Consider the following 27,069-nt stretch of genomic DNA (forward strand, 5'->3'; position numbering starts at 1 on the left):
TAAGTATTTGCTGGATTTCTGTTCTAGATGTGGACCAGGCCTTAAAAACACCACGTTTCAACATAGAAGGTGTGCACAAATTTCTATGGAGAGAGAATGCACAAGAAATAAGAGAAAGTTGAACTGACTATGTTATTGCTGATGGTGATATCTTCCCAACTGTTTAGGGCACAATATTATATATATATATATATATATATATAAAAGATTTGTTAATAGGCAGTAATCACAATGAAATTTTGACCATGATAAAAATGAATATAACATCAAAAAGAAAAACATGTAAGAAAGTATTAAACAGAAAAGAACTTTAGACTCAAACATACAAATATTAGTGAAACAAAAATGAAAGCATTTGAAAACAAGAACAAGAGATACAATGGCAAAATCTGAAGAAAATATTGGTTATGCCAGGAAGTGTAGTGAAGCTGTCTGCATAAATAGAACTTCATGATGGATTCAATTCAGGAAAAGAAAAATTCATATTGAAAGTTCTTGGTAAATAAGTCAGCAGCTGCCCTGGGAGAATACACAACAAAATGTAAGGTAGCAACAAAAGTCAAGGGAAGAATCTGATATAGGAGGCTACTGGAAAAGTTCAGAAATGATGAAAAGAGTACTGTAAAGGAATAAGAGATGAAAAAGATGACATAAAAACCAAGGATAAAGATATTTTGGATGCCTAGAGTAATTACTTTGAAAGATTGTAAATAGACAAGTAGTTACAAAATAATGATATAAAACATTCAAGAAGAATGTAATCTGATGAGCATATCAATACTTGAGGTAGAAAAGCTATCAGGAAGCTGAAATGGGGAAAGGCAGATTGAGTGGATTGATATTCGACAAGAAAGTCAAATATGAAGGCTTTATGGACACAACATAATTCAGAGGATTTAATCAGAAGGTCAAATTCTGAATTACTGGAGTAGAGCTATCTTACGATCATTTTACTTTTTTTACATTTTCCATTTTCCTTTTAAAATTTATAAAATATAAGATAAAATTTATTCAAGCATACTTCAGAAGAAGCTAAGAATAATTGTGAAAGTTGAGAAAAAGAAAGCTGGGTTCAGGTCAGAGAAATCAAGGAAACATAACCAAAATCTGCATATGAAAAGGTGACAAGAGAAAAGCTGTTTCAAACACTACAGTTATATCATGTTAATGGAACATTATACAGAGCAATATATAGCCCATACTTTTAGCTGTAAGTGAACTGTTAGAAGGAAGATGTTTTCTGAGGTAAAATTAGGTAGAAGGCAAGGATGCACATTGTTTTCACTGATATTCATTATCTATGTGGATCACATTATGAAAGAAAGTGGTTAAATCTGATATCAAAATTGGAAATATTCATCCGGATTGCTTTTTTTTTTTTTAATGCAGATGATATTATACTACTTTTATCAGCAATAAAAGACAAAAACTAAGAAAACAAGCAAGAACCTGGAAAACATCAACTGTTCATTGATAAAGAACCTACAAAACAAATGCCGGTCTGGTTGGCAGTGGTAAGTGTATCTGCTCTCTAATAACCAGGCTGCAGGTTTGAATCCTGCCACAGGTATAGATATTTCTGATTATCTTTAGGTGGTAGTTGAATTTTATCATCCAGATTGAGACCACCATCCTGCTTATTGGAGGTCTGATGCAGCTTGAAAAAGTTCAACAAATTTAGAAATAATAATAGAATAAACAAACCGTATGGTAAGAGCCAATGGAAAAATTTTATGTAATTAGAGAGAAATTAGCCAAACAATAAAAGTATACAAGACAGTGTCCCATCCAATTTTAACTCAAGGATTTGGGAGATAGATAGAAATAAGACAATGATCAAAGACTACTTCTCGTGGAAAGGCTTGGACGTTGGTTATGCATTTTTTACTAAATAATTTAAGGAAATTACAATGTCAACTAGGATATAGTAATTTCCTAGTTGACATTGTAATTGTAATTTTAATATACTTCAATATTTCGGCAATGTCACGTTGCCATTTTCAAGAACTTAAGAACAAGACACGTGCACACAGGCACAACAAACAGTAAGTGAGGAAGAAGCAGGAAGCTATTATTTCTCCTAAAGTCCTGATGGTGCCCCCTAGCCTGCATGCACGTGTCTTGTTCTTAAGTTCTTGAAAATGGCAGCGTGACATTGCTGAAATATTGAAGTATATTAAAATTTATTTTAATGTATATCCTAGTTGACGTAATTTCTTTAAATTATTTAGTAAAAAAAAAAAAAAGATCAAAGACTAGAGACCACAGTTATAACAGTTCTCCAAAAACTTAGCAAACAGATAGAATCACATGAAAATATTAGGAACTTCACATTGTTAGCATTCAAGAATGTGTGAGATAGAGTTGATCTAATCGTGTTTAGTGCCTGAATGGCAAGAAAAGACCAGGGAATGATACAGATTTAATCGCATCAATTCAGATGGATTGATGCAATTAAAAGTGCCTTAAAGATAACCAAAATGTTAGATGTGACTGTACTGGGGATCTGATAACAATAATTTGGAAGAAAATTGTTAATAGTAAGCTGGTTATAATACAAACTCATCATCTAGTACTATCATGTGCATAATCTCCTATACACTATTTCATTATTTCAAATTAAATAGTAACTAAGGAGATAGTGTATATTACTTCAAATGAAAGAAACTGGATAAATTAAACTAATTTACAAACACACACCTGGATGAAGTTTAAGTTATACCATTTTTTTTTAAAATTTTCTGATATGGCATTTATGAAAAAGATAATAAAATTTAGTGTCTGCTGATAGTCCCTAAAGTGTATTGTTTTAGGGAAATATGAAGTTTTATTTAGGAAAATAGTTGCATATGCAGAACTTTCAGTATTCCATACTATTACGATGGATGATGATAGCTCATTTTTGATTTAAAGGTAATTAATAACACTACTATCACGACTTAATAAAATAAGCTATACAAGTTAATCAAGTCAGGTAATTTTTTTTTTCTAGATTCATAAGAGTTCAGTACAACAATGCACTTGCTAATACGTAAGCACTATGACCTGGTATGCAATAGTCACATTCAATCTATACCTGAAAACAAGTACAAACTTTATCCCAGATGTTTGCATATAAACATCATCTAGGATTTGAATATGATGCAGTCTAGCCTAAATTAAAGCTTACAACATTTTGAGTAATAAAGTTGATGAAACCATATTTAGGGTAATTTAATGCAGCTGCTATGAAGAACTGTTTTCTTTCATTTCAACCTGTGTGGAATGTTGAAGATGCAAGATCCAAACTTGTTGCAATTATTGTAACATATATGTCTAATTATATTCTTTACTCAAGTAAACAAAGATTGCACATGAGGTATCTTCATGACTAGTCTATTTGTATATAGAGGCTGCTGATTTCATATCAATTACCTTAGTATCCCATAATTCAAAAACATTATGGAAGGTCACCACGAGACAAATTTTTACCTCCTATTAAAGTGAGGGGAGTGGGGGGACATCTCCAAAAACTCTGATCTAAAAGATCATTCTAAACCTCACTAAGTGACCCTTTTGGATCACTCCTGGTCCAAAACACTTCAGGACACTCAGCAGTGAAAAAAATTTGCATCCTTGCCACTGAGCATAACTGCTCAGTTCCCAGGAAACCCAAAGACAAACATTATTAAAACACCATCGGTGGGAGTCAGACCCAGGAAGCTGCTAAGGTTAAATCAATGCAAAAGCCATACATTTTTCATATACATAGTAAAATGGTGTACAACTGTATTATTAAAATATTCTGAACAAGATATAGCTGTAGAAGGCTTTTCAGTTTGGTTACCAAGTATATTATACTAGACAAGAAATTATATTCTTGTTCTATATCTAAGTGTAAGTGAAGTGAACAATATTTATATACAAATAGACTAGTTGTGAATATACTTCATTCTTGGAAATGTGTAGTTGTAAGCTCTATGTTCACAAATTACTTAATTTTTTTCATAAGATATACTATTACATTTATTAATACATTTCTGAAATAAATTACATTAAGGAAATTCAAAGAGAGTAGAAATGTATCATTGCAACTAATTTTTTTACTTTTTTAAAAAAATTTCTTCCTACATTTGTTTGTAGCAAGACAACTCTATTTATATCTTTGCAGGGTAGACAATCCAAGCACTGGGTTTTATATTCTGATTCTGAATCCAAATCATTCAACAGTGTTCTATTTCAAAGTGTGACATTTCATTTTTTTTAGAAAGAACAACTGATTGAACAGAGCTTGCATTGAGTATAATTTCAACTTTTTTTGTGATTATACTTTTAAAATTGCTGCATTGCAATACCATCAAACTTAAAACACTTCTCTAATATCAACAAGTATAGCAGAATCAAGGTTATCTAAATTTTGGGAGACTCAAAAACCTCCAATTTAACAGCTTAGTCTGGCTCAAATTTTAAGCATATTTTTCAATTACAATCTGAAATGTTTCTACTGCATAAAAAGTCATAAATGACAAATTCATCTTAATAGGTTTTTGATAAATAGTGAAAGTAATGGATTTCTCTGGCAGTGTGAAGATTCAAATATCCAAGAAGGCAGTCTTTTGGTATTTTCAATTCAGTGGTTAGAATTCATGTGACTTGGGATTTTACTAAGAAGGGGTGGGGGGGGGGCTACAAATGATAAAAGTCTCACCTCTCTTGGATAGTGTCTTCTACCTATGATGTGTTCTTAATGCTATTTTAGGCCTCAAAATGAGTCACCATCAAGATATGTTTCAATTTTTGTCTGATTTAGATTATCATTGAGTTAAACAGCCTTGTTTCAATCTGAATATAATTTCTATAATGTTCCTAAAGCTAAATGTTCTTCCTAGAAACCAAAAAAAAGTTCAACTAACCTCAATTTGAAACTGGTGATTTTGTGGACAGCCTTAGATTTGGGATCAAGTCTTAATCAGATGCCCTAACTATTATCAAAAGTCCCCAGCTATTTGGCACCTTGACAAGTAAGCATGGAGACCATTTTTGATTAATAGTTTGATTTTATACAAGTGATCAGTTTGATTTAAACAAATGATTTCTGTGGTCAATATGAGATTGCTATATATATATATATATATATAGATAGATAGATAGATTTTTATTTAATAAGGTCAAAATGCACCTTGTGGCAACTTGTATAGGTAAAATTTATAAGTTCTGCATTACTTCAACCTTGGCATCTCAGGGTCTGGCTCCCACTGATGAGACCTCAAAAAAGGTCAAAATTGGTCTGGGTAGTGGCACTTCCCTTAATGCATAGCATCATACATGTCCGCAAGGAGATGTGCTTTGCATTATGGGAGATACTAAGGAAAGTGATCAGAGCTTACTTCACCTTTACCAGGAGTTGCCTCAGACCTGAAAATATTTCAGGCGCAAACTTGACTTACCTGCTTGTTTGCTTACTTGAGAAAAAGGATTAAAACCAAGTTTATAAAATTGCCTGGTATCTTTAACACACACACACACACACACACACACACATAGAGAGAGAGAGAGAGGGAGGGAGGAAGTGTGTCAATCAACCATATTCATATGTAATGCAGACTAAAAACCACAATATGGAATTGCTATCTGGATATTACCATAAGAATAAAATGACTAAGAAACATCAAAAGCATATCACACATGCATGCAATTACAAGATGTTTGTTGGAACAACTGCACAACATTATTAATATTCAGTCATTAAAGGATGTTTAAGCCTAACATTTTATATGAATTTTATTATGTATTAGTATTCATTACTCTAAAAACAAAATCTACAGGATTTAGCACATACCTTTTACCCACAATGCACTAATTTGTATAGCTTAAATACTGAACTCTTGTATTCTTAAAGGTACTTGCCTAAATATGTTGCTATACTTAACAACAAAAAGTTTAATAAAAAAAAAAAAAGCTGAGAGAGATGCAACCTGAACGCTAGACTGCCTTTTACCCATAAAATCCCTAACAACCCTTATAACTGACCTTATTTCTAAAGTGCCAAAATGGTTAAAAAATTTCAGACTGGAACTCATGCTGATACCCTTGGGAAATTTTTCTGCCAAGTTGATGGGTAGATGTGTTGCACTAAATCTTGAAGCTCTGCATCCTCCATGTCCATCAAATACAGCATAACATGCTAATCGGCCACTAAAAAATACAATGCACATGAGAAAATTCTGTAAAAGTAAGTAGCAAACTAATAAAACCACAATGTCACATTAATACCGACATAAATTTTGATAACATTAAAATGATACTCAAAATTAGAATTCATTATACAGAACAAAAAAAAAAAAAAAAATGTACACAGAAAGGTAGTGAGTTTGCATAAAGGTTATTCTCATAAAACTGGACAATTCACATATCTCAGTAATCAAATGAATCACAAGTACTGACATAAACACGTGACAGGTGTTTTGTACTGAACCTTTTGTGAAAGAATCCAAAGTTGAATCAGATGCAGTAATTTGTTTCTTAGTGACAGAAGAAATAAAACAACTTGACATGCATGCATCATTCAGTACTGCATCAAAATAAACAAACATGAAATAAGTGCATATTCCAGTCACCATTCAGGAAGTTTCAGTCAATGACAATCACAAGAAAAGTTACGTTGGAGTTTCTTTTTGATTCTCAAGCTACTGTTGACACCATTAACTGTTAACTATACTGTAAAACTCAAAGACAAACATTATAGATAACATCACCAATCAGCATAAGGCTGCAGAATTCTAAGCCTTCCTAACGACAATTCAAGTGATCATGGCTTCAATAAAATTTAGATTTTTAAAATCTAAATTTTATTGAAGTATAGATTTTAAAAATACATTTATCATTATCATCCAACAATTCTTGACACACACACAGGGAATGTACAGGATAGCACAATGTGGAATGCTGCCCACTTTGAAGTGGTTTGAAAAAAATTCCATGTTTCTCACGAGCTTTTCCCATGCCCTAAAAATTGAGTGAAAAGCCAATGACATCATAAAAGGGGAACTCCTAAAGAAAAACAGGCAAAATAGCCATAAAAATTAAAACAATATATTCCTTGGCTTCAAAGGGAGGGAAAAAAAGGTATTACACAATATATCAACAGATATGGGAATGAGATGACTTAATTGATGCCTACTCATCACAAACAAGAATGTTAAAATTGTAACAAATCTTTCTAGAAACTGTGCTACTTTGCCTTTATATTCAGTAACAGGATTGTTATTTCACAGTAAAGTTCATCCAAGTGACTTTTTTGTGTCCTTTATACTGTTAATATAATATAAATTTTAGGAAATTTTCTAAGGTCTCCCATTTTTCTGGCAATTTTGTTTCATTCTAGCAATGCATCAAAATTAGTATAAAACTTGAAATTCAGATTTCTTAAAAGATATCAGTTTAAAATGTGAATCACGATTGTATTACTTTGTTGAATTTATTTCTATGCATTACTAATTTATTCCAAATAATTAAGGAAACATGCATAGGAAAGGTCAGATCCTGAAAAATTTATTTCAGAGGCATATGCAATGTTTCTAAAATAAATATTTTCAGAAAATAGTGTTTTAAATTTTTTAAGTTATTAGATAAGTAAATGACACAAAGAAAAATAAAACACCAGTCTTTGGTTGGTTGGTTGGAGATCCAAAGACAAAGTAGAAAATAAATACCAGACATACAGAAATGCTTCTTTGGGAAAATTTAGAGAAAACAAGCTAACAATAATAACAGTAAGTATCTGCTATTCTGTTCAAGATATGGATTAGATATTAGTAATACCATGTTCCAAGATAAAGGTGTGCACAAATTCACCTGGAGAGAAAAAACAAGAAATAAATCTCAATGATATGTTATACAGAGAATTTGAAACAGGAAGTAAGGTTACTATTTAGTTTTGAGTAGGATTCAAATAAATAAATATCATGCTGAAAAGAAAATTATGCTTTAAAAAGAATCAAAGTGGAGCAGTTTTTACACAGGAGACAAGCCTTGGCAACTCAGTTTTCGAGTCTGAAAAAAACATTAATGAATTTATGAATGAATTAATGAAACTGTCTTCCTACGGGCAAACAGGCAGGACAGCCAATATCAGGATATCCGAACAAGGACTACATTCAATTCCACTAATACAGCCACTCAGGACTTGCTGACCATGCATTGGATACCTACCACAGATTACGCTGGAAGAAGGCCACTTTATTACACTGCAGCAAGTACAAGTTGAAAGATTATTCCTTGAATCAGCCTCGGCTCTGAAAAACTTCCCAAACCTCAACAAATTTGGGTGCATGCGACTGCCTCAAATTTTGGAAGCATATATTCTAAAATCGTCAGCCCAACAGCCAAGACAATCCAATTTAGCCCACTAGAGAGCACCTTTTAGGACTCTAGAACTGACTTTAGCTGCCTTTCTTCAGCCTCATTTGCTTAGTGTGAGTGGCTGTGTGCACATATCATTGTTTTGTGATCCCTTAAGATGGCAATATAACACTGCTGAAATCTAGGTAGTAATTAATTAAAGTTTTTATAATTAATAATTTAGTTTATGTTGTAATTTCCTAAAAAATTAGAAGCTTAATGAATTTAGCCAGGGTGATGAAGATATTGAGCAAAAATAGAAAAATCAGACCCTATGGTAGACTCTGAAAGTTAAAGAGGCAGTCCTGAAAAAAAGGAAACTACGTTGAAAGTTGTACAAAGTTAAGTCAGCATGTGCCCTGAGAGAATACAGAGCGAAACATAAGAAAGTAAAGCTAGGTGTAAAAGTACCTAAATAAAAGTCATATTTTGCAATGATGGATGAAGCAACTAAGGTTAAGCAGCCTGTGTACTGCCTGAGATGTTTTTTTTGGCCAGTTTACCATTTCCTGGAATGAAAAATCAAACAGATTAACTCTCTTATCAGTTGAAAAAAATCTTATAAGTTCTTTGCATCTTAGAGAGAACTCAAACATATCTTTCCCAACCAAATGGCATCATTAATACTGAGAGAGCTAGGGATGCTCCACTGATATAAATCAGGAGTATATATCAATACTTCAGGTAGAAAGAAGATATTAGAAATCTCAAATGTTGAAAGACAGATAGAGATGATATGCAATTAATAATGTTTAACATACAGTAGAAGTATAAAATTTTAAGTTTTAAGCACTGCATAATTCAGAAGGTAGAAGTTGAATTCCAGATGACTGAAGCAGAGCATTCATATCTTAACAATATTTGAGTCCTTACAGATAACAGGCAATCTGGAGGAAAATTGTTTAATTGGAAGTAGTAAAGTAAGCTTATCTTTAAGGTTACATATACCTGCCATGGGCATGGAAGCTTGCAATTGTTTGAGAGTTGCAGAGTAGGTGACTTGGACTCCCGCGACATCATGTAGTAATAATAATAATATTAGGAATTTTGGTTATGGTTTAAAGTTTCCTCAATGATATCACTTACTTTAACAAGCAGCAATCATCAACTGCTTTCAACAAGTTAATTTCAGTCCCCTGTCAGGTAATTACACTACATACATAATTTTATATGATTATTGACCTTTTTGCTGGAGTGTGACTGGTTTTAATATTACAAGAAATAGTAGAATGACAAATTTTAATAAAGGATTAAACTGATTAAGCTTAGCATGAGGTCAACAATTTGAATACATAACAAAATTTAACTTATAAAACAACAACAACAACAACAAAATGTGGAGAACAGAGTAGCACATTGCACAAAAAAGAAACAAACAAAAAACCAAGCAATAGCATAAAATAAAGGGAACTATTTTTGTCATAGGAAATACTTTATATATATATATATATTCAAGATACCAAGTAATTTTATATAAACTTGGTTTTTAATCCTATTTCCCAAGTGAGCAAACAGATAAGTCAAGTTTGCGCCTGCACATAGTGCCACTCTAGGCAACTCATGGTAGTGCCATACTAGGCAACTTGTGGTAAAGGTGGATTAAGATCCAATCACTTTGCATTAGTATTTTCCCCTAATTCAAAGCACATCCCCTTGCGGAAATGTATGATGCTATGCATTAAAGGCAAGGGCCACTACCCATACCGGTTTCGACCTTTATCGAGGTCTTGTCAGTGGGAGCTAGACCTGACAATGCTAAGGTTGAAGTAATGCAGAGCATATGAATTTTACCTAAATATGTTGCCACAAGGTGCTTTGACCTTATTAAATAAAATCTCCGGATAAAAGATAGATGTAGAATTTTTTTTTTTTTAAATTGGGTTTATTATGTATTCAAGATACCAAGTAATTTTATATAAACTTGGTTTTTAATCCTATTTCCCAAGTGAGCAAACATACAAGCAAGACAAGTTTGCACCTGAGTTGCACATCAAGTTTGCACTACCGGTCGTGCCATACTAGGCAACTTGTGGTAAAGGTGGATTAAGTTCCAATCACTTTGCATTAGTATTTTCCCCTAATGCAAAGCACACCCCCTTGCAGAACTGTATGATGCTATGCATTAAAGGCAAGGGCCACTACCCATACTGGTTTCGACCTTTATTGAGGTTTCGTCAGTGGGAGCCAGACCTGACAATGCTAAGGTTGAAGTAATGCAGAGCTTATTATTTCACTTGGGAAATAGGATTAAAAACCAAGTTTATATAAAATTACTTGGTATCTTGAATACATAATAAACCCAAGCTTAAAAAAAAAAAAAAAAAAAAAAAAAAAATTCCTGAATATTGCAGCAATTCTCCAAAATGTCTTCATAACTTGTAACATGTCCTCTGAACTTCAAATTTCTATCTACAATCATCTCAAGATCCCTTGCTTGCTTATTTTTTCAGTATAACTCCACCAAGTGAGTATGAGGCATCTCAATTTGTGAATACCAAATTTCAAAACCTTATATTTAGCTGCATTAAACTGAAATCTCCATTCATTTACCCGCTTTTCCATCTTCTTCACTTTAGGTATACAATCTGCAATTGCTGTCAATTTTTTCTTAAGTATCTCCCATGTACTATGACCTCTCTTCCTTCAAATTCTTTCATCCATTATATGATTGCAAGCTGCTTTCTAAGTCCATGATAGTTACCTATCTTATAATTCCATATAAATTCCTCCTGCTTGATATTTTTACATGCCTATTCATTCTATAAGTCAGGACTACATGGTCACTCTCATCAACTGGAGGCAATATGACATCTCAGTCACAATCAGATCCTCTGATGCTATAACCAAATCAAAACTCTTGATTGTCGTGTCCCCTCCACCACATGCTGCTTCCTCTGTCCAGTTTATTGAAGTCCCCCATAATGATCATTTGCTTTGCACTTGCCAAACTAATTTGTTTAAACATTTCCTGCTCATCCCATCTATATTCCCTGATCTATAGCAACACCCCAGTAAATATCTTGTCTTATAAATGTCCATTTCATACCAGTATATTCTCAAAGTCAAGTGTTATTTCCACTGTGATTCTCCACCCAAAAAAGAGCACAATTCATTCACAATCTCTTATGAGTAACACTACACCAAGTTTACTTTCTCTATCCCTGCCAAAACATGCTATACCCTTTAATTTCTATCCTTGTTAGAACCACCTCCTCCTTTTCCTCCTCAGTCAACCAAGTTTCACTGATACCAACATCTGGAGACTGAGTCAATAAATGCCACAAACTCAGTCCATTTAATCCAAATGCTTAGCATTTGTAATACAGAAAAACCAGTGCACTGCAAGCATTCTTATAGCCATTACTCTCTCTACATACAGGAAAACCTCGCATAACATAATTAATTAACCCATCAAATAATGCACGCTAAGTGAAATGGCATTAATTGAATACAATAAACAAAAGGAATAATTACAATTCATCCATCAGTTAGCATAAATTTGGAAAAAAAATTATAGTATAAGCTATATATGAGAGGATAAAATCATCAAAGTTAATAAAAATCAATTGCTTACATTTTTACTTAATGTCTAAACATTTGATTGACCTACTTTTTTACAAAAAAATTAAGTGAAGATGACTGAATCATGCTCGACTTTGTCATCTTGCCATGCAATTTGTGATAACTGGCAATTGCTTAATCAGGATTTCGGTGGACTTCGAAGCTATGTTCCATATCAGAATCAAACAAAATTTCCTTAGCATGTGTCAAGTGATTGAAAAGTAGCTCAAGTTCTTTTGCAGTAACATTCTCTTCTTGTTCGTGCTTCTTATCTTCTTCTTCTTCATATGCATACTGTTCTTCTATTTAAAGGATATCATCCTCGCTTAACTGTTCTGAATGGGAATCAAGCAAGTTTCTTAAATCTTCATTATCCATTTCATTAAATCCAAGTTCTTCTCCAATTGTGCTGATTTCTTCAACTATGTTAAATCTTGGATTTTGCGCATGATTAACTAACACAGACTCGAGTTTAAAGTCGCCTTCTGCATTGCCTCCTAATAAAAGTATAAAACGATCTTTAAATACTTTGTATCCTGGTTGAGATGCTTTAGTTTTTGCTAGGAAAGTTTTTGTTGGCATTATGCTTCCAAAAGAGACCAGTTTCGTTGACGTTGAATATTTGCTGATCGTCATATTCATCCTCCTGAATTATACCTTTGCAATTCTATAGGGAACTTGGCTACAGAATATTTTTATCAAGAGTAGCGGATTCCCCAATTATTCTTACGTTATGCAGCCCAACTCTATTTTTAAAACGGTCAAACCATCCTAAATCGCAGCAAAGCTTTCGTATTCCTCTTGAAATTTGATTTCTTTCAATGAGGTAAAAATATTGAGAGCTTTTCCCTGAATATTCCCTGTACTAAGAGGTATTATTTTTTGGTAAACTGTAGACTCACTATATCCCAGGTCTCGCACAATCATTGTATCACTAGCATCACTTTCATGTCTCTTAATGACCTGCAGCTTTTTCGCTCACTGCAGATTGGCGACTAAAAATTTCACAAAAAATAACGTAAAAAAATCGTGTTAACTGATTAATCACTTGTTTAAAGCACGAAAGAGTATCATTTTACTCAATTGTGCGAACTGATTATTGTGCATATTGAATTTGCATTAAGAGAGGTTTTCCTGTACTCCACTCAACTCTGCAATATAGAGTACACCCTTTCATTTCTCAAGCCACTATCCCATCCCTGCTACAGAACATTCCACACCTGCAATTCTATTTTACCTGCCCTAACACACTCATTTGTACAAAAAACAACAATCTCTACAAATGGCTACAACCTCCTGTAACCAGATGTAAACCATCTCTTGTATACAAATCTCAAGATAAGTACCATGAGACAGCTGACATAAGCTGAAAAAGAAAAATTAATTTTTTGTAGGAGACCTAAACAGTAGATTAGAAAATCAATTCCACACATAGAAATGTGCATAATTTCATGTGGAGGGAACAAACAGAAAATAAGTCCAATCATGCAAATTAGTAATTTTTTTATTCAATTGGGGAGAAAAATGTATAAAACTGAAAAAATGTACATATCAGATGCATACTGTAGATTCAAATATAAAAATATTATAAGAAAAAAGTGAAAGATTTTGGTAACGAGACTCAGGGAAGTGTGTAGCGAAGGCTTCAAAGAGAGAATAGATGTGTACTTAGAATAGTTAAAATATCGTTATAACTTGAACAGTGCATAATCTATGAGTATATTTACAGCTTTCAGCACATAGAAACCACATGTATACCATGCATATAGCAGCACTCAATGTTCAAAATGTCCCCGCCACCTTTGCCTTCATGCACACCCGAAGTCTGTGAGGACCCCATATCAATTGCAACACACACAACACTAATGGAAACGCTGCCACTGCTTGCTCCAAATCCACCTTCAGGATGGCGATGCTTGGGTGTTATTTCTTACAGGCTCAGACCACAAAATGAAGTCCAACGGATTTTCAGATTGGACTTCCAGACGGTCAATCAGATGGTGATATATAATCGGGCACATATGCCTCCAACCATTGTTGTGTGCAGGGACTGAGTCCTGTTGAAAAGTTCACTGCCTACCATGAAACAAGTTGTTCAGAGGCCATACCACAGCTAGTACATTGTCAAAACCTCCACTTTGGTGGAGGTTTTGACCCTTTTCTCACAGAAATGCAACTTTGATACTCCCTGTTATGTCACTCTCCCACCAAACCAACACAGATGTGTGTGTGTGTGGGGGGGGGGGTGATGACCTCTCTGAATCCTGGGTGCTACGGCAAGTGCTGTGTGACCATCTGGGGCATATATAGCGGATCATTTTGGCAGTTAAATGACTCAATAGTGAGTCATTTAATTATGAGGAGGATATATCCTCTTCATACTGCTGGAGAAGTGCCTTTGATTTTATCACCCTTTGCAGCACAAGTTGTGCTGCAAAGGGTGATAAAATGTGCAGTACAACAATAGGCTCTGATCCCTCAGGTCACCAGTTAGTAAATGTGACATTGTTTTCTGTGAAATGTTTATCTCTCGTGACATCACTTTCTGTATTCTCACAGAATGACAGCAGAGTAATTTTTTAGTAATTTCGGTTAGAGAAGGTAATTAAGGTCGACTGCTGCATTAGGATGCAGCAGTCAACATGTTCTTTGACAGTTGGATATGTCTTCTGTATTGTCATAATGGTTAATAGTCTGATACACAAACATCCTATTGATCCCGTGTTTTTAATGTGTTGAAAATTACAAGTGGTTGATTTCCAATCTTGTGAAATGCAGTTACAGTTACACGGTTCTCATAATCTCCCTGCTGCATATCAACCCATACAGTTAGACAACTCTCTCTCTCTACTGATAAACACAAGAATGTTGGCTGTGCACAGGACCACTAACAGAACTGGGCTCATGCATTACTGTGGGCAACATAAAGATGTGCAGAAGTTGTAACAGTATTTATGGCAATATGTGTATATATACAGGAAGTTAAAAGTGATCTATGAAACAAAGAAATCTTTTGAAAGCAAACTGTTATTAGCAGAAAAATAAGCTTTCTTCTTAAATCCATTTTGAGCAATGAAAATCTACTGTTCAGGTCTCCTACAAAAATTTAATTTTGTCTTTTCTTTATGTCACCTGTCTCATGATAGCTATCACGAGAGCTGTATGCAGCAGATGGTTGTAGGCATTTGGAGAAACAGCTGTTTTCTGTACAAATGAGTGTGTAAGGGCAGGTAAAATAGAACTGCAAGCGTGGAATGTTCTGTAGCAGGAATAGTAGCAAATATAGATAGTGGCAGGGATAGAAGCAAAGAGACTGAAAGTTATTTTGATATGTATTGGTTTACAACAAACAGCCACTTTATTTGTACAGCAATCCCTCGATTAGTGTGCCTAATGCGTTCTTTAAAACAGGCACATTAATCGAAAATGCACTAATCGAATATAATAACCTATGGGAAAAAGTATAATTCATTCCTCAAATTTATTTTTTGAACCATAATTTTTTTATAAAAGAATTAGGGTATGTCTCAGGGCCTAGTTAGAGGAAAACCATGAAGCAGAAAGACAATAAAACATATTCAGAAGATAAATTTTATTATTCTACTTTTAAACAAAGAATTGAGCTAACGTAGTTTGGTGGGCATTTTGTTTCTTTTTTTCATACAACCGACGGCATGGCCCTATTGCCTCTTCTACTCTTCTGCAAATTTTATTACTTCTCTCTTCATCAGGGTCAGCCTCTAAGCATTGCTGCTTAAAAACTTCGATTGTACGAAAAATATTTTCAAATTGTTTCTGTGAAATCTCTTTCGGCTGACAATCAGTGGTTAAATTTTCTTCATATTCTTCGGGATCTTCCCACTGTGCATCAAAATTTAGCAGGTTGGAATCACTCGATTCTTCAGAATGAGATTTAATTAACTCTTGGACATTATCATTGAAGGGGAGAAAGAAGTGAAGGACATACAAATTGGTCGCTAATATGCAAAATCACGTACTTTATAGATAAAATTTCCCAACTGTTATACAAGCAAAATAGTTACCACTTTAAAAACGACAATGATCATAAAGGAGAAGTTAATTTTCCAACGTGTAATAATAAAAAAACTCATCCCAGAAGATGGATTGATTACCCTATTATCGGAATGGATTCTCCTTTTTGTGACATGAGCAGAAGTATCAAAGGGTCTCGAATCTGTGGGCGTATTATAGCAGATGACATAAATTTTGGCAGTAAAAATTTGGAACATAGTGTACATGGAAGTAGTGTAGTATGCCATTAAAAATAACTTTGTAAAATGTTTTAAATCGGTAACTAAATTATTTCATTCTGGTGAGTGATTTTTTAAAATAGTTAGCCATAAAAATGTATAGATAGAAAAATTTTAAAATCTGTAACATTTATTTTTAAGATGTATATATACGCACTAATCGAATTTGGGTATCGAAAAAAAATGACGCACTAATCGAGGGATTACTGTATTCAACAAGATTTGGAAAGTACAGATCAATTTAAAAAGCAAACTGATTAAATCATTCTCCTTATACACTAAATAATTGATGATTTATTCTAGATTTTGTGGATATCTGGTAAGAATCTTTCGTCAGTTTCAATATATCAAGAAATCAGGGTATGAGAAATATTCTATATTTCTCTGAGAATGACTGGTGATTTTAACACATAAGAAAGAAACAAACTATAAAACTATCAAAAAATTCTCTCTTTTTTGTTCAAGACATGGATTAATAAATTTAGCTTACTGTGTGAAATAGGGGTGAGCATTCGTCTTTGAAATAAGGTTGAACCTTTAATATCTCTTATTTATATTTAATTTACAATGATAAAGTGAAGCTATGTGGCTCTTTCTTTGATAATTAGATAACTGTATTTTCATTTTAAATGAAATTCTTTTTGATTGTATTTATTGAATCTCATGATAAATCAAACAGAATTCTTTTAATCTGTAGGAACAAAGATATCATAATAGATCCAATTTCAAACTGTTATCAATATGGTAACTGGGAATGTGATTACATTGTAAGTTAGGATACAGTAACTGAATAATTCATTGTTTGAACCCAATTAATTAGTTTAAGTGGAATATATGTTGGGTGAATTATTCATAGATTCAAATCTAAAGATGAAATGAATTAATATCTTAATATATGACACACATGTACAATATATTCGTTTTTCAGATGACTTAAAAATATATTTTAAACAGGATCTTAATTTTGTATTTAAGCATATCATTTTTATAATATGCTAACTGAGGAAAAGAAAATTAAACAGCAAAATAAGAAACAATAAAGCATGGAATCAGATAAGTTAGCAAGTAATGAAATTCAAGTAAGTAACGTTGATTGTAAAAGGAAGGATATTATTTCGTATGGTGACTATCATAAGACATGCTGTTGGTGAGTGGGTTGTAAATTCAAGTTTTCCTGGAGCAAAAATAAAACCATAGCACATGCAATACAAAAACAGAAAAGAAAAATAAATGAGATCATAACTGCAGTAGGTACCAATGTCTTAAACAGCAATAAGTTCAGTATGAGGGAGGATATGAAAGAGTTGTTAGAAGAGAGGGTAAAGAGTGAGAAAGTGAAAACTGAAAGTATATTACCTCGATATGATAAAAATAAATTAAGAAGAAGGGCTATGGTGGAAAAGATTTGATGCATAGGCTGTCTAGAAGGAATGGATGTGTGAGGTGAGCTTGAGGGAAGATTGGGTTTGTATAAGAGGGACAGCCTACACTAGAATGCATTTGGTATCATTAGTGTAGAAAAACTAATAAGGTATGAGACCAAACACTGAGAGTCAGGGAAACTAAATTATAATGATGTTTAACACAAATTATAATCTGTATGTAAGAGTGATAATGTTATATAACCGTGTTAATAACATGAATGGGCATTATCATGCAAATGATTGCGAGGAAAGAATGATTCCGATTTTGTATTTGTCCGGTTCAGAACCATCAAGCATGCAAAGATGTCTGCATGTATAAGGTACTAGAGAAGAACAGTGATCTGCAAATTGTCCAATTGTGTCATGCAAACAATAGACAAAAGTATACAAAAGAACAAGGAGGGAGCTTACTATGTCTATACATGAATGCTAGGAGTATCAGAAACAAAGGGATAGAGTTTGTTGCCTTGGTTAACATGCTGGGACCTCAAATTGTAGGGTTCACGGACAATTCATCACAGGAAAATTCATCGCAAACTATTGATCGTTGAATAAATTCACTGAAAATGTTATTCACTTGAAAAGTGAAATGATATTGCATTGATACCGATATATGAAAAGTAAATGCAGTGCAAGATAAATTTCACAAAATATTTTATTATGTATCGATGTATTAGTCTGTGCAGTTAGCCGAGTGGCTGGTTGCTTCACAACCATATGCCTAGGAAAGGAGTGTCCTGGATTCGATTCCCATTGCTGACACGGAAGCTTAGAATCTTTCTCAGATATAGCCAAGTTAGCTGGTCTTGGGTGAGGACTGCAGAGTTTTCCCTCCCGCAAGCAGGCAAACCAGCCTTGCAGGAGGAAATTCATCCCAGGGTACTAATAATGCTTCTACAGACATAGGATACACTGGGAGGCATGGGGCCAACCACCTATCCTCGTATAACAGTTGTGGTTATAAAGGTAAATACCGTAAAGGTAAAAGAGGAAATGATTTATGTATTATTTATTTAGATTAGATTTTCATAATATTTTTATTCTTATACAGTGAAAGTAATATTTTATTGATCGGTGAGTTTCCTAATTTCTGTTTCGTCTTAAAAAGGTATAAATATTTTTTCTTACTTTGATACTACAGGTCTGTTGATGGAATATTAATATTCCATTTACAAAACTGGAATAGGGTGGTTTAGGGAGAAAGGGCACCATATTTAAGAATATTTATTATGCAAACAGTTCACTGTTTTTCTGTGCACTTACACACCCATCCAGATGTGATATAATACACACACACAGTATATGCACATTTCATCTGAACTAATTCAGAAGATGAGGTGTTTCAGTTACTAAATACATGTGTATTTTGAAAATAACTCCACTTTTCCTACATAGAAAAGATTTGTTGTATGCTGTTATCATTAACAGAGCTAATTTAAAATCATAGGTGCACTTTTGAGTAATTATATTAAAGAAAATGATAATAAAATTACGTAAATGCTATCATGTAAATTTAGCTAATGCTGATGTAAATCAGCATTAGCTAAATTGTCACCTGCGGCTGCAATACTAGTTTTTACCTTTTCCTCTAATGCTAGTATTTTCAGATGAAGAAATTCACCCCTCACCTAATAACAATTACAAACATACATGCCTATTGAAAGTTTATTTTTTCACTTGGTTAGAGTATAATAAAATTAGTTTAATCCTTTATCCAAGTGTGAGCAAACAAAGTTTGCGCCTGAAGTATCTTCAGGACTAGGGTAAGGTGATACACACCAGGGCAACTCGTTGTAAAGGTGGAGAAAGCTACCAACACTCCTATCTCAGTATCTCCTATAATGCAAAACACATCTCCTTGCGGATATGTCTAATGTTATGCATTAAAGGAAGGGCCACTACCCTGACTAGTTTCGACCTTTATTGAGGTCTCTTCAGTGGGAGCCAGGCCCTAGTGGAAATACCAGGCAGAAGCATTAGCAGGTCATCTCTACCTATAGGAGTTGCCAAATGGTGTGCCACCCTTTTTTAATAAATTACTCTGGATTTAGAGAAAGATGTTGAAAGTTTATTTTTTCACTTGGTTAGAGTATAATAAAATTAGTTTAATCCTTTATCCAAGTGTGAGCAAACAAAGTTTGCGCCTGAAGTATCTTCAGGACTAGGGTAAGGTGATACACACCAGGGCAACTCGGGATTAAACTAATTAAACTAAAAAAAAAAGGATTAAACTAATTTTATTATACATGCCTATTGTGAGTTTCGAATCCACAGCTCATCGGTGGGAGAGGGTATGCTATCTAGTCGATTGTTCATCATCATGGTTTATTTACAATTTGTAATAGGGAAACGAACTAAATAAATAGGCATAAGAAAAAGTTAATTATTATATATAGTTTTTCAGGCATCTGTTTTGAGCCAGTTGAGTTATTTCTCGTGGAGAGAGTGTATCTGTGCTGATAAGGTGGTTAATATACTGCCAGAATTGTTTAGTTGGTTTTCCTCTCAGTCTTTGTCCATTTGAGGGGCATATAAAATAAGATGTCAAATTATGGAGGAGGATGTCTTGGTTGATGTCCAAGCCAATCTGCATTGGGTTTCAATCAAGGGATTTTGGTTTGCCTCTTTTAAAATACTGGAATTACGAATATGATCCTTCCAAGAGTAACCGAGCAACAGTCTTAAGCAGGATGTATTAAAGCTATTAATGGTTTTTACTGCTTTTTGGGTGGAACCATCCCATGTTTCTCCATGATACAAGAAGATAGCCTGAGAGGTTGCTGTGTAAAGTCTAATTTTTGTTTCCAAGATAATAAATTGCAAGGGGCGATTTTGATATATTTCTTAGATTCCTGTGTTGATTGAGAGTTTATATTTTCTTAATAATATTTCATTTAACTATTATTTATATTTGAGCCTAAGTATTAGAAGTCTTCTACTTTTTTCTAAAGGTTGATTGTCTTCTGTAATGATAGAACCTTGTAGTATATTTGTGAGTATTTTAGTTTTATTTCATTTAACTATCAATTCAAATATTTTTGCAGCTTGGCATAGTTTGTCAAAGTGTTGTTGCGCCTTGGCTAAAAATTAGTCTGTTAATACTATATCATCTGCATAGCTGAGGTCGTTAGCTGGTTGCGTCGGTTGTTAATAACACAATATTTCTGATTACAGTTTACTTTTGAATGGTTTCACAAGAGAAGTAATTAATTACGTATTTCACTCTGGGAGCATCCATCTATATTATATATATATATATATATATATATATATTTTTTTTTTTTTTTGTAAAAAAAAATTTTGTAAAAAAGACTAAATATAAATTTTAAAATTTCTTAGTGTCATAAAATACTAGTATTGGAGGAAAATGTAAAGATCAGTGTTGAAGCAGCAGATTTACATCATTATGATAGCATTTATGTAATTTTATTATAATTTTTTTAATATCTTTACTCAAAATTGCACCTGTGATCTTAAACTAGCTCTGCAAACAATAGCACCATGCAAGACGTCTTTACTATGCAGGAAAAGTGCAGTGATTTTCAAAATGCACGTGTATTCAAAAAACTGGAACACGTCACCTTCTGAACGGTTAGAAGAATCCATATTCTTAAATATGTTGCCCTTTCTCCCTAACTATTCTTAACTATTTTGTTCTCTCTAATAACTATTCTAACTATTAATAGAATGGATAATAGGAAAATATATAAATAGTTAACCATAAATATTAGTTGGATATAACTATTATCCCTAAATATAGTGCTCTTTCTCCCTAACCATTCTATTCCAGTTTTGTAGCAATTAATATTCCACTACACAGCCTGTAGTAAGAAAGAATATTAATAACTTTATACAGAATGAAAAATTTCACAACACTAAGTATAATATAAATAATAAATCATACATAAAATATATTTTTTTTTCATATACTGGAATGACATGAAACATGATTTCAAATTTTTTTTCGAAGAATTTTCTCACAATTCATTTTCCACATGATGAATTGTCCGGACACAAAAATTGTAGGCATTAATAAGACCTGGCTATCAGAATTAGACATACAAACTGGTATCGAGTGTAAACGGTACAGTATTTTTAGGAAGGACAGAGGAGAGAGCATGCTGCTAATGATATTGGATGACTTGAATCCAGTTATTGTTGAGACCTCTGATTATAATACTAGTAACATTTTCATGTTGCAGTGACTTTGAAGCTACATGATGTAAGGTGGAATCTAATAAGATTAAATACATAGCAGGGTGTTGTTATGGATTGGTGGATTGGCCGATAGTGACAAAGAAATGCATCACCAAATAAAGAAAATGGGTGTGAAAAGAGTAATTATAATGGGGGGGACTTTAATTATCTAAACATTGATTGAGTAGCAGTATAATATCATGAGAAGAATGAAACTGAATTTATCGAGCAGTTGTGAGACAACTTCCTCAAGCAGCATTTCATGGAAGGAACTGAGGTCAAAGATTGTTAAATTTGATTATACTGTCAGACGGTGTTTCAGTTAAAGATGTAACTATTCTGCCTCTGGTTGGTGACAATGATCATGCAGTACTCACTTGGGAAGTGGCTAGGTTTATGAATTTTCCATTCAGAAAAGGTTACATGCTGAACTACAAATTAGGAAACTATGACTAACAGAGGAGTGTACTAAGTTCAGTGCAATGGTATTGGTTGCTGGATGAGAAGAATATCAACAGTGCATGGGTAGCATTTACAAAATGTTTAAATGCAGTGATATCAGAATGTGTCCTGAGAGTTTGAAGAATAAACAGAGTAGGCATCAAATGCATGTGTGTAATCTTACCAAGCAAGAGGTTTGCAAGAAAAGGATGATGTGGAAGGAATACCTTGTGCATAAGGATGACGTCTGTTATGAAATTTACAAGCAGCAGGCCAGAAGAATCACAACTGTTGTATGCAAAGCTAAGTCTGAGTATGAAAAGAGACCAGCTTTGCAAGCTAAAGACAACTCAAAGAATTCTATTGATATGTTATAAGTAAAAGAAAAAATGAATATGAAAGAATAACTCTACTGAATGCAGAGGTTGTTCAACTGTGTCCATTTTGCTAAAAGCTATCAACCTGGTGTATGCATTCACTGAGCTCACTGCTACCTCTTCAATAGATGAAGAAACTCAAGTGCATGAGGAAAAGGTATTAGAGCTGTTGCACAAACTGAATAAGAATTCAGCAGTAGGGACTGATGGGATATCAGCACAGATGCTAAAAGAGTGTTCAGCTGAACCAGGCTATATAATTTGAGTCTCAGAACAGGGAAGATTCCACATGATGGAAAGAATGTATGGTAATCCTATTGCACAAGGGTGGTGGAAAGACTGATTTATTGACCAATCAGCATCTTAAGAGTGGTGGTGAAGATTTTGAAAAAGTTGGTTAGGGCTTGGATCCAGAAATGGGTTGACAGAAAACCTCTTCTTTGCAATGAATAGCATGAGGTTACTAAGAAATGGTAATGTTTTAGCAACTTGCTCACATTCTAAAATAATAATGTTAGTATTGAGTTACAAAATTTTGCAGACAAAGTTTACACTCATGTTTTGGTATGATGTAATGAACAAATGCCTTTCCAATCAATTCTATGTAGAGTACTCAGGGCAAGATCAGAAAGGCCAGATTTACCATTGTTATTAAATCTAATGTGTCATTATTTGTTCTTTTTTTTTTTTTTTTTAGACAGGAATTGTGCATCCAGTTTCAGCTATATAAGACAAATTACAGGTGCACTGAATACAGTGCAGCTATAATTTCACCTCTAATACAGAGCAAAATTAAAGAACTTATTCAGCACCTCCAGGGATCCACTTCCTCCCTTAGCCCACCCTGTATTAGTTCTTTAATTTTGCAGGACGTTTAAAGGTGGCATTAAGGTTGTATTTCTGTAGTATTCTGTTTATTTCATCTGGTATATTTCTAATGTTTGGAATGGCTATAGTTTTATTGTAATCTAGTTTATTTTTATTATTAGGTGCAGTCTTGTGAAGAATTTTGTTGTAGCCATTTTTAGGAAGATATTGTTGATAACATTTAATTTGTGCTTGCTCACCAGAGCAAGCACAAATTAAATGATGTTTTTTATTATTATTATTATTATTCAGGCCTCCATGGAGTCAAAAGACTCATCGTGGAAGGTCCTTTCTAAGAAAAACAAGTCTATCTAGACTCATCAAGGGAGGTCCCTCCTAGGAAAAAGTCTATCATACCACTCCTTAAACGCATTGACCGATCCCGCTCTCACCACTCTATCAGGCAATGCATTCCATGGTTCAACCACCCTCCATGCAAAGAAACCACTCCTCACCCTCTTTCTCACAGTTTCCTTTCGTAACTTCCAGGGATGGCCATTTGTCATGATTCCTTCCCGCTGTTCAACCAAGCGAAAGAACTCCCGAGTATTAACCCTGTAACCACCTCTCAACAGTTTAAATGTGTCCCCCAAACCTCAAGACCTTACATTTTGCTGCATTAAACTGATACCCCCATTCATTTTCCCATCTGTCTAGCTTATTCAAATCCTCTTGCAGAGCTACCACATCTGCACATTACTAACAACCCTTACCAGCTTCGCATCATCCACAAACAACTGAATATCCCCTTGCAATCCACGGGCAATGTCATTGATATAAAGGTTAAACAATATAGGTCCCAGTACTGAGCCCTGTGGAACCCCATTTTTAACCTTCTGCCTCTTTGATATTGCTCCACCATACACAACTCTCTGATATCTATCGGACAGACAATCATGAATCTAGTTGACCCATCTGACATCCAGACCCATGTGCTGCAACTTGAATATCAGCTTATCATGTCGCACCCTGTCAAATGCCTTTGCTAAGTCTAGGAAAATGGCAGTATATGCCTTTCCCCTCATCTAATGCTCTTGTAACTTTATCATAAAAGGCTAGCATATTGCTAAAACAAGAGCACCCCTTCACAAATCCATGTTGACTCTCACAGATAACATTACCTTCATCTGCCCAATGCTGTATATGGTCTCTCACTACTTTCTTCAAGATCTTACTAACTACTGATGACACACAAACTGGCCTATAATTAGACACTTCCAGTCTGCTACCGCCCTTATGCAATGGCACTATCTTACCTTCCTTCCATTCCATGGGCACCTTTTCCGCAGCCAGACTTTCATTGAAAAGCCAGGTCAAAGGCATTGTCAGTTCCTTAGCACATTGTCTCAAAACTCGTGGTGAAATACCATCCAGTCCCACAGTTTTACTAACATCCAGAGTACTCAGCATGCGAAACACACTCTCCTCCTGCACCTCTAAACTTCGAACCTGCCCTATCCCTCTAGTATTCAAATTGACTCTTCCAGGATGAAATACTCCAGTAAAGTGTTCATTGAACAATTCCACTATGTCCTCTACATCAGTCACTCTATTCCCATTTTTATCCCACAATGTCATTCTTCCACAGTCATTTCTCCTCCTACTGGTCACATAGCTAAATAATTCCCTAGGATTTTCCTTGGATCTAAGGGCCAATCTTTTCTCATATTCCAGTTTCACCTTCCTTACCTTACTAGCCACTCTCCTGGCCTGTGTCTTATATTCTTCATGCATCTTCTCTTCACCTGTCTTCTTATATCTGTTCCATAGCCTCTTTTTCGCATGCAGTTCCTGTTTAATATTGTTTGTCATCCACTTTACTCCAAATTGTGTCCTCTTCTTCACTCATGGAATATAGCTTACCATTGCTGCTAACAAATATTCCTTCACAATTTCCCAAGTACTAATGATATCTCGGCCTTCCAATTCCTCCTTCCATGAAACTTCCCCAAGTTGACGTCTAAGACTATTATAATCACCTGCTTTATAATTCCACATAAGTTCCCATCTCTTTGATACTCCTGCATGTCTATTCATTTTTCAAGTCAAAACCATATGGTCACTCTCTCCAACTGGTGGGAGAGATGTCATCTCAGTTATTATCAACTCTTCTGATGCTATAACCAAATCCAAAACTCTTGAACCTCTTGTTCCCTCTGTTGCATGTTGCCTAAGACATTTGTCCCTCAAGAAATTCCATTCATTTATTGCTGAATGCATTTTCCTCTCCCCAATTTATATTGCTGTAGTTAAAATCTCCCATAACAATCATTCTTCTTGCACTTGCCACGCTCAACATCTCCTGGTCCCCACCCTCTGTGCTCCTTGGTCTGCAGCAACACCCCACTAAATATCCTGTCTTGCCCGCCTCCACCTTATGCTTTCAAAATCATTAGTGTCACAGCTTTCAAAAGCCTCCACTCTTAGAGGACATAGGTCGTCACTTATCACAAGCAGTACTCCACCACCACGCTTTCCCTTCCTATCCTACCGAAAAATGCTGTACCCAGCAACTTCTATTCCTGTTATTATATCCTCTTCTCTCAACCACGTCTCGGTGATCCCAATAATCTTTGGCCAGGCTGATGCTATCAGTGCCACCAATTCCTCTCCCTTATTTCAAATATTCCCAGCATTAGTATAATGCATAAAAATGCCATTGTTTCTATACCCAGCATTATCCCCTCTAGACCCCACTGGGCTCAGCGTTACCTGATGTCGTCCCGCTTCTCCCAAGTACCCATTCCCACAAGAGGCCACCCCTGCTACAATCCACACTGGGACACACTGACTCATTCAGAACAGCAATCTCTCCAGATGCCTACGTCCTTCCTCATTCAAATGCAAGTGGTTTCTCGCATACAATTCCTCTCTGCTCTCAAAAACGCACTCCAAGCATCCACATATTTCAATCCTCTCTTCTGACACATTCTCACTATTATGCCATTTAATATCACCGCTCTTCTGCTTAGCTCATTTAGTGTGTTAATGACACTAGTTTTTGTGTTGGGTGGTGGCAGTAAGAGTTTATTTATTCATGTAGGGTTCCTCGACCATCCCTTAGGACTGGTTCAGCCCTACTAGTGAGGGATTAAGTATATATTTTATGACTGTAGATCAGTGTGTGTTCATGGCCAGTTTGCCTGTTATGAGGGATGAAAAACCCTCTAACTCCCTATGAGATCAGCTAACTCACCTTTAGTCAAAAGAGACCAGATAAAGATTTCTCACATAATGGACAGGAATCGAACCCAGGTCTTTCCAACCAAAGGGCCTTGTCTATACTGACTGAGCTACCGTAGTTCTATGCAGTAAGAGTTCATGTCTATATGCTGATCGGTATGAGTAGCTTATGGTAAACAGTGAAGGAAAGACTGCCAGCAGGAAGATGTGCGATAAGTGTATCTAGAAATGGAAGTATGTTCTGACTTTCAGTTGTGGATCGAGCATGTGTTTGTGTTGTTTGTTTAGGTGGCTGAGATAGGTGCTAAAGTCTAGCAATCAGCTAACAAAAATACTGTTAACATATTAAGCCAGACTTTGGGTTTTAAA

The 27,069-nt window shown here is 34.6% G+C and overlaps 1 protein-coding gene across 1 annotated transcript in view; it reads right to left on the minus strand.

The window, feature by feature from the left end:
• LOC150105397 (integrin-linked kinase-associated serine/threonine phosphatase 2C-like) overlaps positions 1–27,069 on the minus strand; it is a 177,199-nt gene that overhangs the window by 96,043 nt on the left and 54,087 nt on the right. Inside the window, exon 4 of the mRNA XM_090394128.1 lies at positions 6,068–6,174. Within this exon, the coding sequence (XP_090250254.1) occupies positions 6,068–6,174 (107 nt within the window). The remainder of the gene's footprint in view (positions 1–6,067; positions 6,175–27,069) is intronic.

This window comes from Typopeltis vanoorti, chromosome 6, assembly GCF_054136105.1.
Source record: "Typopeltis vanoorti isolate ZY-2024b chromosome 6, IOZ_Tvanoo_1.0, whole genome shotgun sequence".
NCBI lineage: Eukaryota > Metazoa > Arthropoda > Arachnida > Uropygi > Thelyphonidae > Typopeltis > Typopeltis vanoorti.